Below are 19,220 nucleotides of genomic sequence, written 5' to 3' on the forward strand. Positions count from 1 at the left end.
TATTGCCACGAATTCCTGCACAGGTAATTTTCACAAATCATGCAGCCCTTAGTCTCATAGTTCTTTATATTTTATTCATAAAAACCACATCCTGATTGACACACTTCAGTTAAGAAGAACAGTTTGCAAAAAGAAAAAATATAGAAGCTCCAAAAGCAAAGTTACATTTAGGGACTTTTCTGTATCCTGGAACTACGGACCAAGTCTCTAATGGATTTGGTCTCTGCTTCACTTTGGCAGGTACTGGGTTTTAAGTTGAGACTGGTGTCTCCAATATGGTGTCAGTTGTACTAAGGTCTGCCCACTGGCTACAACATCAAAGAAGATCAAATTTTTTAAAAAAGGAGAACAGCTAAAATTTTGGCCCCAGGAGAAAAATAAGATCTATTTGGAAGTCACCTGTCCTCTTAGTCAGAGAGTCTGTACAATGTCTAGAGTTTGGACTCTCTAACTGGTACACATACTGTATAGCAGTGGATCTTAACCTTTCTACTGTTGGGACTTTTTGTATTTGTTACAGTTCCTCATGCTGTGGTGATGCACGATAAAATAATTTTTCACTGCTGCTTCATAATTGCAATGTCTCTACTGTTATGAATCATAATATAAATATCGGATATGCAGGGTATCTGATACGTGTCCTCTGAAAGGGTTGTAGACCTACAGGTTGAGACCTGCTGCTATAGAGGAAACAGAGGGATTCCATCTCATAATAATAAGCATGGGGGACTCTAAACAGCTAAAGTGAGGCATTTTCTTTTATGGTCTTGTAAGGTCTGGTGCCAGCCCAGAGAAATGGCAGGTGGGTCAGTTCCACGAGAGAATGGGATTAATGAATGACTCTAAACACAAACTCCCTCTTCCTTTTTTTTTCTTGGCTAAGTACTCAGAGAGTCCAGTCTTCTGTCATAGGCTTTTCTCTTCAACAGAGAGATTAAAAACTGTTTCCCACCAAGAAGACTAGAATGGGTGTTGTTAATAGTCTGGAGATTTTTGCTATTCTTCAGAGCTAGGCTTCATGCCAATTCTGCAGACTCCTGAGCATTAATTATTAGTCAGTAGAATTCATTCTTATGAGAGAGGTCCCATGTACTTTTCAAAAATAGTTTACAATCATGGTCTCTTGAATATGCTTGGGTCATGGGGATTGGCAATATTAGAAAGTGAAGCCTTGTATCACTGTGGAGATAGGACTTTGAGGTCTCATAAACACACACACACACAAACATTTAAGTCTGGCCAATGTGATCCAGACCTGTCTTCTCCTGCTGACTTTGAATGAAGATGTAGAGCTCTCAGCTCCTCCTGCACCGTGCTCCTGCCTTGTTAATGGACCGAACTTCTGAACTTGTAAGCCAGTCCCAATTAAATGTTCTTCTTTCTAAGAGTTACAGTTGGTCATGGTGTCTTTTCACAGCAACAGAAATCCAAAATAAAACAATTATGCTTATTATAAACCCTTCCTCCCCAGATCCATATCTTGAACATTGTTTCTCAAACATTAGAACTCATCCTTATGAAAGAGCTCACAGGTGCTCTGCAAAAGAGATGTACTTTGCAAAAAGTTTCCGTGCTTTATTGTGATAACTGTTAGGAGAAAACCTTTTCCCAAAGTTGTGTTTTTAGTTAAATAGAAAGTAATCTACTCTGGATCAGACTCTAGAAGTTTGAATCAGCTCAGCTAACCAAGTTATGTTGAACCCGATTTCCTACTTGCATCTTGTGGATCATTTCTCTAGGGGTAGTAGAGTTTGCAGGGACTCTCACAGCTTCTACCTTGATGTTCTCTGTCTAGTCACATCTTTCATCTTAAAGGACAAGTGTCCCCCCTTGAACTCTAAATCCAATGCCTTTCAATTTAAGCGAGACCGAAAGAAGTTCAGAGTAGAATTTAAGAGGTTGATTGGATTATCAATATGGATCACATTAATGTAAAATGAGCTAGAGAGAAAAGAGAATAATTCTAAAACAAGAACTTTACAAATAAAATTATGATAGAAGTTGGGAAAATAATTATTGAATTTTCATTTGAAATATTGCTTTAAAACATACTTTTAAAAGAGCTCTATATACATATGAGCAAGGAAAACTGTAAACTAAAAACAAAACTAAAAAATTGCACTGTTTACAATAAAATAAAAATATTCAGAAGAAATATCTGGGACACAGGCCTGGTGAGATTGCACTGTGTGTAACCAAAGCACAGAGAGGGCTAGGCAGAGCTCGTGGAAAACATGCCCCTGCTGCCCACAGTAAAGGTCAGGCCTCTGGCAGAGGGACTTGGAAACCGCTCGGAAAGCCCATTCACACAGACCAAACCCACAGGCTCTTTGCCGCCTGGAACAGCAAAGATCTGGGGACACAGACCTGGTGACATTGTGCTGTGAGTAACCAAAGTATAATTAAATGACTCCAAAAATTCCACCAGAGAACTTTTACAGCTGATAAACAATTTCAGCAAAGTGGCTGGATATAAAATTAACTCAAACAAATCAGTAGCCTTCCTCTACTCAAAAGACAAACATGCTGAGAAAGAAATTAGGGAAAAGATACCCTTCATAATAGTCACAAATGATATGAAATACCTTGAAGTGACTCTAACTAAGCAAGTGAAGGACCTGTATGACAAGAACTTCAAATCTCTAAATAAGGAAATTGAAGAATATCTCAAAGATTGAAAGATCTCCCATGCTCATGGATTAGAAAGATCAACATTGTAAAAATGGCCATCTTACCAAAAGCAATCTACAGATTCAATGCAATCCCCATCAAAAATTCCAACTCAATTCTTTATAGAGTTGGAAAGAGCAATTTTCAAATTTATCTGGAATAACAAATACCTAGAATATCAAAATCTATTCTCAACAACAAGAAAACATCTGCGGGAATCACCATCTCTGACTTCAAGCTATATTACAGAGCAATTGAATTAAAAACTGCATGGTACTGGTACAGATACTGGCAGGTAGATCAATGAAACATAATAGGAGATCCAGAAATGAACTCTCACACAAATGGTCACTTGATCTTTGACAAAGGAGCTGAAAACATTCATTGGAAAAATGACAGCCTCTTCAACAAATGGTGTTGTCTCAACTGGCACTCAGCATGCAGAAAGAATGAAAATAGACCCATTTTTATCTCCTTGTACTAAGCTCAGGTGCAAATGAATCAAAGATCTCCACATTAAACCAGGTACACTGAAATTATTAGATAAGAAAGTAGGGAAAACCTTAGAACTTATAGGCACAGGGGAAATTTTTCTGAACAGAACACCAATGGCTCATGGTCTAAGGTCAAATATTGACTAATGGGACTTAATGAGATTGCAAAATTTCTGTAAGGCTAAGGATACTGTCAAGAAAACAAAATGGCAGCCAACAGATTGGGAAAAGATCTTTACCAATCCCACATCTGATAGAGGTCTAATATCCAGTATATACAAAGAACTCAAAAGTTAGATGCCAGAGAATCACACAATCCTATTAAAAAAAAAAGGGTACAGAGCTAAACAAAGAATTTTCAATTGAGGAAGATCGAATGGCTGAGAAGCATCTAAGGAAGTGCTCAACATCCCTAGTCATCAGGGAAATGCAAATCAAAACAACCCTGAGATTCCACCTCATACCAGTCAGAATGGCTAAGATCAAAAACTCAGATGACAGCAGATGCTGGCAAGGATAAGAAGAAAGAGGAACACTTCTCCACTGTTGGTGGAGTTGTAAGCTGGTACAACCACTCTGAAAATCACTCTGGAAATCAGTTTAGTTGTTCCTCAGAAAACTGGACATAGTCCTACCTGAAGACCCAGTTATTCCACTTCTGGGCATATACCCCAGAGATGCTCCAGCATACAATAAGGACACATGCTCTACCATATTCATAGCAGCCCTATTTATAATAGCCAGAAGCTGGAAAGAACCCAGATGTCTTTCAGTAGATGAATGGATACAAAAATTGTGGTACATTTACACAATGGTTTACTACTCAGGTATTAGAAATAATGACTTTATGAAGTTCCTAGGAAAATGGGTTTATCTAGAGAATATCATCCTGAGTGAGGTAACCCAGTCACAAAAGAACAGACATAATATGCAGTCACTGATAATTGGATACTAGCCCCAGAAAGCCCTGAATAACACAGAAACAACTCACAGGCCATATAAAGCTCAAAAAAAAAAAAAAAAAAAAAAAAAAAAAAAAAAAAAAACCCAACAAAGGCCAAAATGTGAAAGCCTCAGTCCTTCTTAGAGAAAGAAATAATTGTATAGCACCCTCTCAGAGTGTGGTATACCTACATTTTAAATCATTAATAATTCAAGAGCTAACAATATAACCTTATGTCAATTTTTGGTATTCAAAAATCATTATGTTTAATCTATACACACAAAGAAAACTTTGTTTCCATGTTACGTTCTGTTCTACATGTACTTTATGCTTATGGTAACTAGTAAGATTTCAATATATACTATCAAACCTTTAAAAGAATCAAGTACTGACAAAAATATATTCATATAGTTTTATGCCAAAATGCTTTTAAAAATCTGTACATGTATCTCACTTTTTAAAAATAAAGTTGTAAAAAATTTTTAAAAAAAATCTGGCAAAAGATATACAAGCAAACAATAGAAAAATTACAAAGCATTGGTAAGAGATATTAGGTCTTAGGGAAAAAAATGAAAGTTCAGTTGAAAGTTCAATTTTGTCAACCTTCCACCAATTAACCTATGCAGTCAATATATTCCAAACCAAAGCCCTGAGATAATTTTTATTTAGGCAATGATGTGCTTATATTAATTCATTTGGAAATGCAAAGGACCTAGAAGAGCCATAATACGTTTGAAAAAGATAGAAGTGAAGGCTCTCTTCATTCTAGGGTCCATAGAAGAGGGATAATGGAAACAACATTGTGCTGGTCTAAAGTGGGATAGCCCAGGGAGCCCAGGATCAAACCACACCCACAACTGCCAACAAAGGGATAAGGAAACTCATTAGAGGTAGAAGTGTCGTTGGTACAGGGAGATATGCATCCTTAAGAGGGAAGGAGAGAGGGAGAAAGAAAGAAAGGAGGGTCTACAGATTTTGATCCATTTCTTTGTGATCATACACTAAAATTAGCTTTTAATACCTACCGATATAGTACAAATCATACAATTGTAAAATTTGTACAAGAAACAAAAAAAAAATCTTGTTTACTGGGTTAAATAAGCAGTTACAATAAATGACACCGAGATCAAAATTTATAAGAGAAAAAAAATTAGATTTTATCAAATTTTTAAATGAGGTGGTAGGACTGAGGTCTCTTATTTTGTTGACTGTCAGCCACGACCTACCCTCAGCTCCTAGAAGCAGCTGTCAGTCCCTTGCCTCGTGCTTTCCCAACATCATAGCTCTCTTCAAAGCCTTCAGGAGACCCTCTCAAAGATGGAATCTTCCATAAGCCAACATAGTGACAGGAGTGGCAATTCCAGCATCCTCAATACACAGCAAGGCACAGGCTCCGTCTACCGGAAGGGATCAAAGGGTGAGTGACTGCTCACAGGAGGGTTTTGCCACCGTGGCTTTTACAGTCAAACTGGAAAAGACTCAAAAGTCCATCTGTAGTCTTAACTGCAGATTTCATAGATTCTAACAAACATTCAAAGGCAGCATAACGATTCAACATTTACTGTTAAGGCCTCGGTAAAATGACCTGGCTAGCCTGCTGTTTTGTGCTGTTACTGATACCATAAAGAAACTTTCTCATAAGCTGTTTCTCTTGTTATTAGGAAATGTTGTTGTGCCAAATTTGGTTACATATTGTTATGTTCTGGGTTCTTGGAAACCAATCATGATAGCACTCGGTTGAACTGCTTTGTGTAGTTACCCACAGTAAGCTTGGACCCAAACCAACCGCCCAGCGGCACTTCCTGTACTTGAACGTAAGCCTTTATGGTATTTGCTTTCATAAGTTGCCCCTGGGATGGAACCCAACATGAGAGACCCCTGCACCAATATAAAAAACTATTTGGAATAAGACTTCCATTTTGAGTAGTAGTCAGTAAAGTTTAAGTTCCCAAGACCTCTCTGGGAACTGGCATCCTACTTGGCAGAAAGAGACATGTATGCGGGTGACTGACATCCTGGTTGGCAAGTTAAGATATGAATGTTAGACAAGTCTCATCCTGGTTAATAAGTTAAGACATGAATCTTAGACAAGGCAAGTCCCCTGCCACAGTTGAATATGGAAACTAGTGGGAGCAGGATAACTGTACAACAGAGACACATTTCTAAGGAAATTACCTATCCCTATTACTAAATCCTGACTGATAGAAACACATGGCATAAATGTTTGTGGATTTTGGGCTTAAAAGCCCTGTAGGATTTTAACTTAATGTCATGGTTCAGCTCCCAAGCCTGTATCATGGCCCTGTTTGATAAATTATCCCTGTCTGACTGAGATCAATGTTTAAGGTTCCGAGGAAACTCCTGGACCTCAACACTTACCTGCCTCTAAAGCTGAGATGAATGAATTTCCACTGTTTCTAACTCACTTAAGTTTGTGGCATTTGCAAAGCAGTCCAAACGGACCAAGACACAAAGGGGGAGGGGAGCCTTAGTGTAGATGATACATGACTCATGAAGGGCATTCAGAAAGGAGACAGATGCCATAAAAGGAGTTTCGTCAGCCAGATAGGACCCACAAAGCCTTCTTTCTGAGGAGTATTTTTCATAGCCCTGGAAGGCGCTAGGCAGGCTGCAAAGGGAGGGAAGCGATCTACCCAGACGTGATGCCTAAGAACTACACCAAGGTGCAGGAATGGCCCTGTTGGAGCAGGTGTGGCAACGCACAGCAAGACGTCCTTAAGGTACAATAGTGACACCAATTTCTTCACAGTAACCAACAACCAGACACAGGCCTAGTTTAGAAACATAGCCAGCTACCTTTTGACTCATGGGGCTTGGAGAAGAACATATTACCACTGTGATGCCCTAACTGCATATAAACACTTACCTTTATTCTCAAAGAGAAGTGCAGCTTTCATCTCTCATTAAAATAGCTCTTTGCAGTTGACAGAGGCCATTACAGAAAGCCATAAATAGCCCAAATGAAAAGAACTGATGGTACAGTACCCAGCCCAAACGGATGTATTTACAGTGTTGCAGGATATTTGCTTATGCTGTGAACCCCAAGACTGTGTTATTTACTGACAAACAAATTTCTAGTTGTGGTGTGGCTCAGCCTTAGAACATACTGTTAATCCCTCTGGCTGGAATGCAGCCATACCATTAGTACACATCCTTAATCCCAAACAATGAGGGTAAAGTTTTTGTAGAAATAAAGGAGACTGCCTTGTAGTTAGACTCAGAGTTGGACTTACACGCATGTGTTGGTAGATAGGCACCAGATAAGTCTCCGTGAAGATGTGGTAATAGTGTTTTGAAGTTATAGCCCAGGGACTGGAGAGATGCTTGGTGGTTAAGAGCATGCACTGTTCTTCCAAAGCACATGGAAACAGTTCCTAGAACCCATAACAGCCAGCGTCTCACTCCTGATCCGGGAGACCAGCTCTCTCCTCTGGCCTCCCTGGGAGCTGCACAACTTGTATATAACATATACAAACATTTACACAGATGAGTCATGGCCTGTGTACAAGCCGAGGCAGTAAACAGAGAACAAAGGAGGCTGTTAGATCTGTGGTGTCTCTTTCCTTGATTGCAGAAGACACAAGAACCTAGGGCAGGTACAGGCAAAGTCACAGATCCCTCTGTTTGGATTCTATCCAGTCTCTGAAATATTTGTCTTTTCTTTCTTCTTTTAGCATTTTTCCTGTTCCATTTGTTGCTGGTAAGAACTCAGTTCCAGGGCTGGAGAGATGACTCACTGCTTAAGAGGTCCTGAGTTCAATTCCCAGCAACCACATGGTGGCTCACAACTATCTGTAATGTAATCTGATGCCCTCTTCTGGTGTGTCTGAAGACAGCTACAGTGTACTCATAGACATTAAAAAGAAGAAAAAGGAGAGAAAGAAGAAAGAGAAGAAAAAAGAGAAAAAGAAGAAAAGGGAGAGAAAGAAAACTTAGTTCCAGTGCCCAGTGGATTGTGGGCAATGGATTGTGTGTCAAAAGTATTGTCAGAACATTACAGTAGCACTCACTTTTGACTAACCCAGTTCCAAACGGGAATAGAGTTTGAAAAACCCAGAGCAAAAACACATTTATTGACTGATACTTATATTTTGTGATTCCAGAACAATGAGATCAGCTTGGATAGAGAGCAGAAGCCAGGTTCTGAGCACCTCCCAACATTGTTCCGTGAGGCTGCACTGTACTTGGCAGTGCATGAAACCCTTGTGTATCAGCTGCTATAGTTCTCATAGTTCTCATAGTTCAAAGATTCTTCATCAAGACCACCGGTCCAGGCGACCAGGTTGTCCACTTCTTCTTCCCAGGATTCTTTTGAGTCATGTTCTTCTGGAAAGCTGTCCTCTGGCCACTGCTGAGGTAGTTTATAAAACCCTGACTCATCTTCTATATCAGGTTCAAAAGAAAGTTCAGCTATGGTGGGAAACATAAAAAAAAAAAAAAAAAAAAAAAAAAAAAAAAAAAAAAAAAACAAAACAAAACAAAACAAAACAGAAATTTATGGGACTTAGTGGGCAAAACGAATGCTCTAATGCTAGCAGTCATCTCAATGATGGCATGCAACCTTTTAAACATTCCTTAATTTGTGCATGTGCATGCATGTGTTGTGAGCCACTCCACATGTGTGCTGGTAACAACTTCTGTAGTAAGAATGGTGATATCTCTTCACTGCAGAGCCCTCTCTCCAGCCCTCCTCCCATAAAAAACCTTTGTAAATGACACATTTAACAGTGGTCTTTGTCACACTCGCTTTCCCTCTCTCTCAACCTTTTTGTTACTCGTTAGTCAGATATCAGGAAAGGGATTCTGCCAGCAACCTTGCTGAGACTGAAGGCGCGTTCTTTCCCATTTCCAGTCAACTTTATCACACACCCCGTGACACTGTGAGCAGGGGATTAGCTAAGATATTCTAAGGTTCCCGGCACACAGAAACTGTGAAGGGTAAGTGTGTGTTTGGGAATTTGTTATACAGCAACAGAAACCCTAGGACCAAGAGAGAAGTGCTGTGAGAGCTCTTGGGAACTTCCAGGGAGGCTGGTGTGGGCTGAGTAGCCTTATGAGAAATATAGAAAACCAGAGGTATTTGAATTTTTGGAATATCTTGTGATGTCCAAGCTTAAACACAAAACTTACTTGTAACTGGAGAGGATGAATACCTGAGGGTAATTTCATACAATACTTTATACATGGAACAGGCATGGTGATATATTGACACTCAAAGGTTCTGGAACATTTCCGGAATTATGGACGCTCATCCTATATCTGAATTGTATGGAAAAGGATGCCTTGGTGCTGGAATGTTAAGAGGAGGAAATTGTGTTTGGAGTGGAATGTGAAGAAACGGTGTGCTTTTCTAAACATTAAAATAATGCAGAGAACAAAGAGATGTGACCCACTAGATGGAGGGAGAAGGGTAAGAGGAGTCACTAAAAAATTGACAGGTGTGAGGAAACCAAAGAGCTTCAGTTTCACTGCAAAGAAAATGGAAAGGTGATAAAAGGATTTGAAATCTGCTCACAATAGCAGATGGAGCTGTGGGGGCCAGTCTGACAAGGCATGGACAGACGTTATGTGGACAGGCAGACACCATAGGACAGACACTGTACCTACTGACTTAGTAAGTGAACTCATCTCCATCTGAAAATGGTGGCACTGCTGGAAGGCAGAGACTGAGAGAAAGATATAGACTTCATGAAAAAAGCAGAGAAGGCTGGAGGAAATGCGTCTTACCAGCCCTTATGAGTCCTTTAGTATGTAGGCAGTCATAAGAGGAGGTGACAAGACAGATGGTCACTCAAAGGAGGAACTCTAAGTGTACCAAGAGGGGAACGAAGAGAAGGTACTGCTGAGGCAAGAAAAAGGAAGTCAGGGCAGACACTGAGAGACAGTGGGGGTGGTGTGGGGTCCTTGGAGAGCTGTGGAGTGACGCCTACTGCTGTGTCTGGGCATTCACATACTAAGTCTATTGAACAAACACTTGGCAGCAGCAACTTTGGTAGAGCTTTCTCGTACCTTCCAGTCCACATGCAATCTCGACATACATTGTCGTCAAGATGCTCCTGTAAGATGGAGCAGCTAATAGAAGGGACACTTACAGCCCTGGCTGACAGTGAAGGAGCTGACTCCCGAGCACACAACGTGGACACTAGTTCTAAGTCCTGTGACCCACATGTCCAGCTGTCCCCTGCTTCCTAGGTGACTTCTGTCTTAGTTGTCAGCTCTCTGACCTCTCATGACCTACATATCACTATCCTAACCACACACACTATCACTGAAAGACATTGATTTGTGAACACCTAAACCTATATCTAGCACTATCTTTTCCTTTCAACAATGTTGCCTGTATCTCTGCATCTGTAATGAATACCAGGAGTCAGTATCCAAGCAATTTTGGTTCTGGCTACTTTTCTCACAGTTTGAAACTTTAGCCTTAACTTTCCAAGTTGTGTTATTAACATATCAAGAAACATAGTAAGCTTGAAAATATAAAATGTCCATTTTTAAAACCTTCAGTTCCTATGTAATTTGGTTTATTGAACTGTTTGGGTAGAGTTGAAGCATTCTTTTTAAGCCTCATGTACTCAAACTTAACTGAGCTGAGCACTAATTTATTATCATAAATAACTGTTTAGATATAAAAGGAGAAAAAGATGGATCCAGCTTACTGGGAGATGGGTAGACACCTGGACCTTTGCTGTAGAGACTGCTTCTGTCCTGAGCCAATACTTTCTTTCTTGCAGTCTGGCACTTTGAGAGCACAAACCTGCAAAATAGGAAAAGAGAGGCATCTCTGAGCTATGGGAAGTGCATTACATGTGAGGGTGATGAACCCAATAGATAGAACATGGGCTGGGAATGACAGGCTTGGGACGTGGTACCACTCTGAGCGTTGACCAGCAATGACATTATTTCAATGTGTGCTTTCTAGAGGAGTGGTAGTGAATAAATGTAACATGGCAAATGCTGTCTTATTATAAAGGTAAAAACAGCATGCTGCTCAGCATAGCAAGGGCCACTATGAGAAATTAACACAAACTTGATGTCTTGAGATGTCTCCTTTACCCTGGTCCTACACCTGTCCTGGACCCGTGGTGGAAGCCTGGGACCAAGGCAAGTGCCAAACTCTACATGTACAGCTTCTTCATTTGATACATTTATGTCTTGACTTGTCACCCTGACTTGTGCAATGACACTAAGACACATTTCTTTTTCTCTCTTCACAAATAGAAGATTCATCCCTTGTAACCTCCACACAGTTTTCCTTTGCTAATTATGTCAGAAATTGTCCTTACAGGAAGTAGTCTATTGCTTTTTTGGCATGTCCAAATTACCATATCATTACCTGTGTGCTTTGGAGGCTACTAGTAAGGAAAGCAAGGGCTTCCTGAGATACTCGAACAGTGACATGGTAGATTGTGTGTGAGGTTGGTGGACTGAGGGCCAGGTCCCACTCTGAATGGGAAGGCAGGCTATCAGACTCTATCATGTTACTCAGGATAGCTGAACCATGGGTAAAGGACTACTACAGCAGACTTGCTCATACAGCTTGAAAGGATGAAGGTTCCAGGCAAGAATCCAAAAGAATCCTCTCACTTCCGGTCAGCTTCTACTGGCTCCCAGCAACCCTCCGTATTCTTTGGCTCATCCATCCGTCCAACCTCTATGTCCACTCTATTACACAACCACTTTCCCTGCCATGTCTCTGTACCACCCCCCAGCCTCTCTCTTCTCTTCTCGCCTTCTCTTCCTCCCCCCCCCCCCCCCAGCAAGGTTCAGGCATGCCTCAAATTCCATCCATTCCTACCTCGGTCTCCTGAATTTGGGGATTTCAGATGTATGCCACTGTGTCCAACTCCCTTCTCATGAGACCAGAGTATTGGACCACACCCCTCAGTTTGGTTGTACTAAGAGACGCCCTAAGGGATCTCCTGCACTCCAGATATAATCCTTCTTACCTCCATTGTGGCGAGGCAATCTAATTTCTCCATGGTAATCTGGATCTATTATCCCTCCTAACACTGTTATGCCTTTCTTAGCCTGTTGCTTTAAGGACATTAGATGCCCAAAATGATTTGGGGGAAGCCTTTTCTCCAGCCCCAGACAACACTTTTTAATTCTTGTCTCGCTTTCATTGTCAGAGGAAATGCCTTTTGTTTTCTCCCACTTAGTGTAAGGGTGACTTTAGGTAGGATGAGTTTGGTAGATTTCACTAACATTTGATACTATGAAAATTTTAAAAGTTTCCTTGCTGATTATTTTAAATGACTCACCTGTCAGGCAATAGTGCATTGTCTCACCTCCAGCTATTTGTGTGGTTTTCTTTCTTGGAACTGAGATCTATTTTTATGGCCCTGTGACCTGATTAGGTATAAGACATTGTTTTGATCTCTTTTATGTTTGATAAAACTTGCTTTATGGCCCAGAATATGGTCTATTTTCATGAAGTGTCTATGGAATTCTAGGATGAATGTTTATTCTGTTATCTGTAGGGTGGAATGTTCTGTGATTATCTGTTAAACCATTTGATGTATAGTAGAGTTTAACTCTCACACTATTTTGTCTTTATTTTGCATGTCCCTTCTAAATTTTGGGCTATTGAGGTTTAATCATGATTACTGTGTTAGGGCCCATGTCACTTTTTTTTTTGTTGTTGTTCTGCTTTTTTAGCATTTAAAAATGTAGACTTTAATAAATGTCTGGGTCAGCTTGTGGGGAAACTGTAGGAGATACATGTGACCACCTGGAGTTTCTATACTTTATTCTGCTTACAGAATATTTATTAAGGTTGCTTAATATATGACTTTTCATTTGACATTGTAGAAGTCTTTTACTGTGAAGCTAATCTTCCTGTCTGGTGACAAGCAGCAGCAACAGCGGTCACTCTGGACCCCCACACTGGATACATTCCATTTCCTCTTGAGACATAGGTTTCCTCCTGTACTTCTGAGGTAATTATTATTTCTGCAGTGTTTGGTGGCCTCTGATGCATCAGTAAATCTGGAGACATATTTCCTTTAGAATGCTGTGAAATAGGAGTTGGGGGGGGGGGTTGCAGAAGGTCCCAAAGCTTCTGAGGCACTGAGTTTAGGTTTGTCTCTTCTGTTAGGGAACTTTATTAACGAGGCAAGTTGTTTCACTACCTGCATGACCCTGGTGGCAGAAGCCATCTTGCTGCCCATCTTGACCCCCGAGCAGGGGCTTTTTTTTTTTTTTTTTTAAGATTTATTTATTGTACATAAGTACACTGTAGCTGTCTTCAGACACACCAGAAGAGAGCATCAGATCTCATTACAGATGGTTGTGAGCCACCATGTGGTTGCTGGGATTTGAACTCAGGACCTCTGGAAGAGCAGTCAGTGCCCTTAACCTCTGAGCCATCTCTCCAGCCCCCTGCCATGTGACTCAATAATGTTTGGTTTATGAAACTGAGCATCTTAATACTGGCTGTGCATGGATTTGTAATTGCTATAGCTTAATATTTGTTCATTTTTTAAAACCAACATTTAGTGGCCCCTATCTCCTCTGTTTCTTAGAAGTGGATTTCACAGGTATCAGCATAGTTACACAGCTTGAGAATCCTTCTTTCTCAGTTTGTATTGTCTTTGCCAGTGAGGTGCTTCATTTCAGAAAATGGATGGATTGGTGGATTTTATTTTTTTAAGACATTTATTTGATCTGTGTCTGTTGCTGAGCTGAGGCTGTTTACCTTTAAGATTATTATTACACATGCCTCTTAATACCCATATTTTTGATAATGTCAGCTGTTTTTACTGTTTTCTGGGATCATGGGGTGTGTGAGCTATGCATGCTGGATATAATGAGGCCCTACACTGCTTTCCTTCATCCATCCACTTCTGTCATTCCACTTGTTCTCTCCTGGGCGGTCCTGCTTCTATCCCTCTGTTCTCAGTTCCTTCAAGTCCCTTTTGCAGTGCGTGGGGGGAGGTCGCAGACTGCCTTATTTTGTGCTTATCTGGAAATGTCCTTCCTTCCTCCTCGGTTTTAAGAGATGGCCTTAATGGATAGCAGTTATTTCCAGAGCTTGAGATAAAGTTGCTCCATGCTGTACTGGCTTTGTGGGTTGCGGATGAGGCTTCGACAGGCTTCTGGTGGGTGGATCATCTGGTACCTCCCATTTCACCTCTCTCCACTGTGCGTATGCGCGTAGGCCAGTGTACAATCTTGGGGGCCGTTCTCAGGAATGCAGTCTACATCTTTTGAGACAGGGACTTTTCTTGACCTATAGCTCATCAATTAGGCCGTGTAATTGATACAATACTCGCAGGCCAGTGCACACCTTGGGGGCCGTTCACAGGAATGCAGTCTACGTCTTTTGAGACAGGGACTTTTATATTGATACAATACTCGCAGGCTAGCGAGTATTAAGCATTCTCCTGTCTCTACCCCTAGCTCTCGGTTACAATGTGCTACCATGCCTAGCATTTTTTACGTGGGTTCTGAGGATCAAACTCAAGTTGTCTTGCTTGGAAAGTAAACATTTTACCAACTTAGCCATGCCCACTACTTCCTCCCTGTCAGCCTTTAATGTTGTTCCTTCTCTGCTATTTATTTTTGACATCTTGACTAAGTCACGGAGAGGTGTTCTCCCACCCTGCCTCTGGTCATGTCTCTGCGGTTTAAGTGCCCCTCAGTCTTAAATGTCCACTTCTTTTTCCAGATTTAGAAGCTTTTCTACTCTAATTTCATTTAACAGATGAAAAGCTTCTTGGTTAGGCTTTTGACCATATCCCAGAGTTCCTGGGTACCATGGATGTGTCCTTTTTTCCTTTATGAATATTTGAGGACAGAGTTGTCATCTCTGATAGTCCTTCTCTTCTTGGCTGAGTGTATCAGTGATAACTTCCATTCTGTTTTTACCTGGCTCTTTATGTTTTTTATTTCCAATGTCGTCTGTCTTTTTATTTAGTGCACTTTGAAGTCCACTAAAGATTTTCTCTGCAGTGATTTTCTAGTCTTCCCTTAGAAGAGTATGTGTATAAAATATAAATTTAATGAAATTTCAAGTCATAAATACACAACTATATATAAACTTTAATGTATCAATAAAGTTTAATATATACATGTAAATTCTGGAGACAAGATCTATTTAATCCATCTCAATTTTAAACTCCTAATCCCCTGCCTCGGCCTCCCAATTGCTGGGATTCAAATATATGCAGCACACAGTATGCATTTTTACCATATTGACTTATGTTTATCTATAGGTAATCTCTGTTCTTTTTTCCATCTTCTATTTATTTCTTCTTCATTTTCATGGTTTTATTTTAATTGAAAATAAAATTTCCTCCATACAACTTACTTTTTATGGTTTTCCCTTCCTCATATCTTCTTAGATCCTCCCCACTTTCCCACCTATTCAGTTTCAGTTCTCTCTCTCTCCCTCTCCTTCCCTCCCTCCCTCCTTCCCCTCCCTCTCTCCTTTTCTCCCTCCCCCTCCCTTCCTTCCTCTCCCTCCGTCCTTCCTTCCCTCTCTTCGTCCCTCTAGAAAACAAACAGGCAAATAAGAAAACAAACTAGAATAAAACAAAACAGAGGGGAAGAAAACAAAACAAAGAAAACTCATGAGATGTTACACATACACACACACACACACACACACACACACACACACACACACAGAAAACTGGTAAAACTTCAATACCAGAAACCATGATATGTAAGCGACAGCTCAGTAAAGTTAAAAAGAAAAATGCCCAGGCAAAGCATTATGAGATAAATTATAGCCTCTAAAAGGACTATTGAGTCTGTTTTGAGCTGGCCATCTGTGACTAGGAGTGGACTTTGCCGCTCACCCCTGTTAACTCCATCAGCGATGTCAGTGGCAGCTGCTCTGGGTTCAAGTCTCCTGCCCATGACCAGAACAAGTCCTTTTGTATGGGAGGAGTTTTCTGACCTTTCTTTTCTTCCTTTAGATGTGCTGTGCTTTGCTACGACACACAATCTGGTACCTTTGACTCAGCCGAAACCTTCCATGGCTTGTTTTAGGTTCTCATGGTTCCAAAATAGCTGTTTCTCGGGGATTAGACATGACCTTCCTTAAATGTAGCCAATGTTCATTCTCTCTCTCTTTTTGACGGGGTCTGATTTGAACTTTCTGTAGCTGTGAATGACCTTGAACTCCTGATCTCTGTGCCTTCTCAAATTCGGGGATTATAGGCATGCGGTAATGGACCCAGCCATCTAGAGCTTCTTGTATCATGAGGCCTCTCCACTCAAGGGCGGGTGAACTAAGACCACAGGCAGCTCTGTGCTGACCAAGAGTTACAGAAAACCATTAGGGTTTCACTTTCTTTAGGGTAAATATGACTTCAGAAAACCCTAAAAATAGATGTATACCTTTTCTTCCTGCTGATAAGCTTCTGTCTTATAGAAAGTCTGATTTAAAACAATTGATCACGCATGCACGTATGTGTGCATGAGGTATATAGAGCACACAGAGCATGGCTGCAGGTCAGAGGACTTCTGAGCAGTGGTTCTACCTTGTTGATTCAGGGCTCATCTTGTTTCTGCTGCACTAGATTAGCTGTTCTAAAGCCTGGGCAGGGCACTGAAGGAGTGCTAGCATTACAGATGTGCACCCCTGTGGAGTGCTGGCATTACAGATGTGCACCAGGCTGTTCTCATGGAATCCTGGGATGGAACTGAGGTTGACAGGCTTATGCAGTGAGTGCTTTTTTCCATTGGCTGTCATTGCTCTTTGATTTGACCATCTGCAGCTGTATCGTGGGGCAGCACATGGGAAGCAGAGGCAGTAGAGGCAAAGGGGCAAGGTCAGACCCCGATAGATCAAGGGCAGTCTACACCAGTGACAGTGTTTCCAAGCCAAATTATAGAAATGAAATGTTTGCTATTACGAAATAAATGCAAATTAGATCACAATGACACAAAATAGCATAAAAGAAAAAACCCTTTGTACTTGCTTACTTAAGAATTCTTACATAATTTCAGGATCACATAAATCACAATAAGCTCCTGAGAAGTAGGTTTATGTACATAGTGAGAATCGTGGAATTGCTTTGTCCTTCCATGAAAACCCCAACTTTTGGTAACATGCTTTAATAAGATTTCTTGTCTTCTTTGTCATTCTCCTAATAAAATATAGTTTAATACGCCTAAGGGAACAGAATCCTTCTTCCTTGACTCTCAAGAAGTAGGATGGAGAAAAGGAAGATGCAAGGGAGGGGGAGAGAAAAGAAGAGAGAGCAGAGCAGGTCAGAGCCCTTCAGACTGGGAGCTGAATCAATCAGAAACAGAAGAGCCGCGTATGTGGCTCTAAGAGGAGCTGTGCTGTTTAGGTCAGGGTCACCAAATCCTCTGCCACAGCCACAGAGCCACGGGAAATTATTGAAACCAGTTACCTCCACAAGAAGACCAGAAGGAAATTAACCTATTAAAAGATCTTTATGTTTATCATCAAAGGAAACACGGGGCACAGAGGAGAGAGCAGTAGCCGTCTTCTGAGATGGAGCACTTTCATGTCCCAGAAAAAGTCTGCTCTAAGAAGTTAGAGAACAAGCAACCCTCCACTTCTGCCTCCACCTTTTTGGAGTCACACCTCCCAGCTCCAGTGCTGCCCGGGGCCCTCAGAGTCTGCTCCCGTGCCTGGCTGTGGCCCTGCAGGCCAAGATTCAAATCGGCCATTATGAAACGTGTAACCTTAGAGAGCTTAAGTTTTATTACTTTTTAATCCTTTTCCACAGTTTTATAACACGCCGATACTTCCCAGTTTCCTGGACAGGGATGGCTGAGCACCATCAGGTAACAGAAGTAAACGGGGGAGAGAGGATTACAGTTGAGCGGGTACGTTCTGGCCTGGAGGAGAGGTTTTTCTCCTCGCCCCTCTTCTTGGTTCTCTTTGCCTCTGTTTTGTGGACTACAGGTCACACCCAGAGCCTTGGGGATGCTAGACAAGTGTCCTGATACTTAGATTTTGCAGCACACAACTCCAGCTCATGAAGAAGCTGACATTGGCCTTGAATCCTTGACTCCCCTGTCCCCATATCTCAAGGGGCAGGAACTGTGTGTGTGACACTATGCCTAGAAGAACTCATTTTTAAAAAGTTTTTCTTTTTCCTTTCTTGGTTCTATTTTTTTCTGTATCTACATTTTAGAACATGGGCAGTTGTCTACACTGATGCCAATTCTCTCTTTAAACACTAGATGGCACTCGAGGTCTAATCTTTGGGGAATAAAAAGGCTGGATTTCCTTAAAAATACATCGCCCTGTAATTATGGAAAACCGTAACAATGATATGTAAACCAAATCACTCAGAAAGGACAGCACAAACATACACGAAGTGTTAGATAAATGTGTTTCTATGTAACTGGAGGAAAAGGGATCAGCTATTCCTAGGGAAAGATGATTTGTGGTTTATATGTTTAAATACACACAACCAAATAAATAAACAAACAAATAAATAATTTAAGTCTTCAGGAAGTACAAACCGGTAGGCAAGTAGGAGCTACATGTTTTAATTTTCAAATAAGGTTTGTGCTTATCAACGCAATTTGGTTGATCTGTGTCTTTTTTTTTTTTTTTTTTTTAAACTGGTAAATTAGAAAAGAAAACCTCTTGTATAGAATTTTCTAGATGGAAGTGTCAGAGGTGGTAACGCAGGTGAAAGTGGAGGCAGGGAGCGTAGGCGGGGTGCTGTGACCTGGGCAGCATGGCTGATGACGTGGAGGAGTTAGCTGTGTACGATGCCTGCCTACTCCGACTCCGGCACATCGGGGATGTGAGTGATACTAATCCTCCACGCTACTTCCTGCTCCTTCTATACCTTGTCCTTAGCTTCTGCCAGCAACAAAATACCTCAGATAAGCAACTTAAAAAGAAAAAAAGGCTTCTTTGTGGGTCGCAGTTTCAGTCTATGGCTGTTTGGTTCTATCACTTTGAGTCTTTGATGAGGCAGGACATTATAGTCGTAAAACAAAGCTCTGTACTTCATGGTGGTTACGGAACAAAAAGGAGAACGGACTGGGGTCTCAGGGTTCCCTCCAAAATGCCCCAGTGATGTAACTTCCTTTTCTGAGGCCCCACCTCCTGAAGACTCCACCAACTCCTGGTCACACCA

At 41.1% G+C, this 19,220-nt stretch overlaps 1 protein-coding gene and 1 pseudogene across 2 annotated transcripts in view; both read right to left on the reverse strand.

Moving 5' to 3' along the window:
• Positions 1 to 8,338: 8,338 nt before the first annotated feature.
• The window catches only part of UBE2U (ubiquitin conjugating enzyme E2 U), a gene marked incomplete at both ends in the record, with an annotated part of 54,271 nt that continues 43,389 nt past the window's right edge, over positions 8,339 to 19,220 (reverse strand). The window contains 2 exons of the mRNA XM_080922107.1: positions 8,339 to 8,511; positions 10,791 to 10,888. Coding sequence (XP_080778233.1) covers positions 8,339 to 8,511; positions 10,791 to 10,888 — 271 coding nt within the window. The remainder of the gene's footprint in view (positions 8,512 to 10,790; positions 10,889 to 19,220) is intronic.
• On the reverse strand, positions 13,003 to 13,304 carry LOC308423899 (alpha-ketoglutarate dehydrogenase component 4-like; annotated as a pseudogene). The gene has a single exon. The product of its transcript is annotated as an alpha-ketoglutarate dehydrogenase component 4-like (transcript).

Source organism: Micromys minutus (assembly GCF_963924665.1).
Source record: "Micromys minutus genome assembly, chromosome: 9".
Lineage (NCBI taxonomy): Eukaryota > Metazoa > Chordata > Mammalia > Rodentia > Muridae > Micromys > Micromys minutus.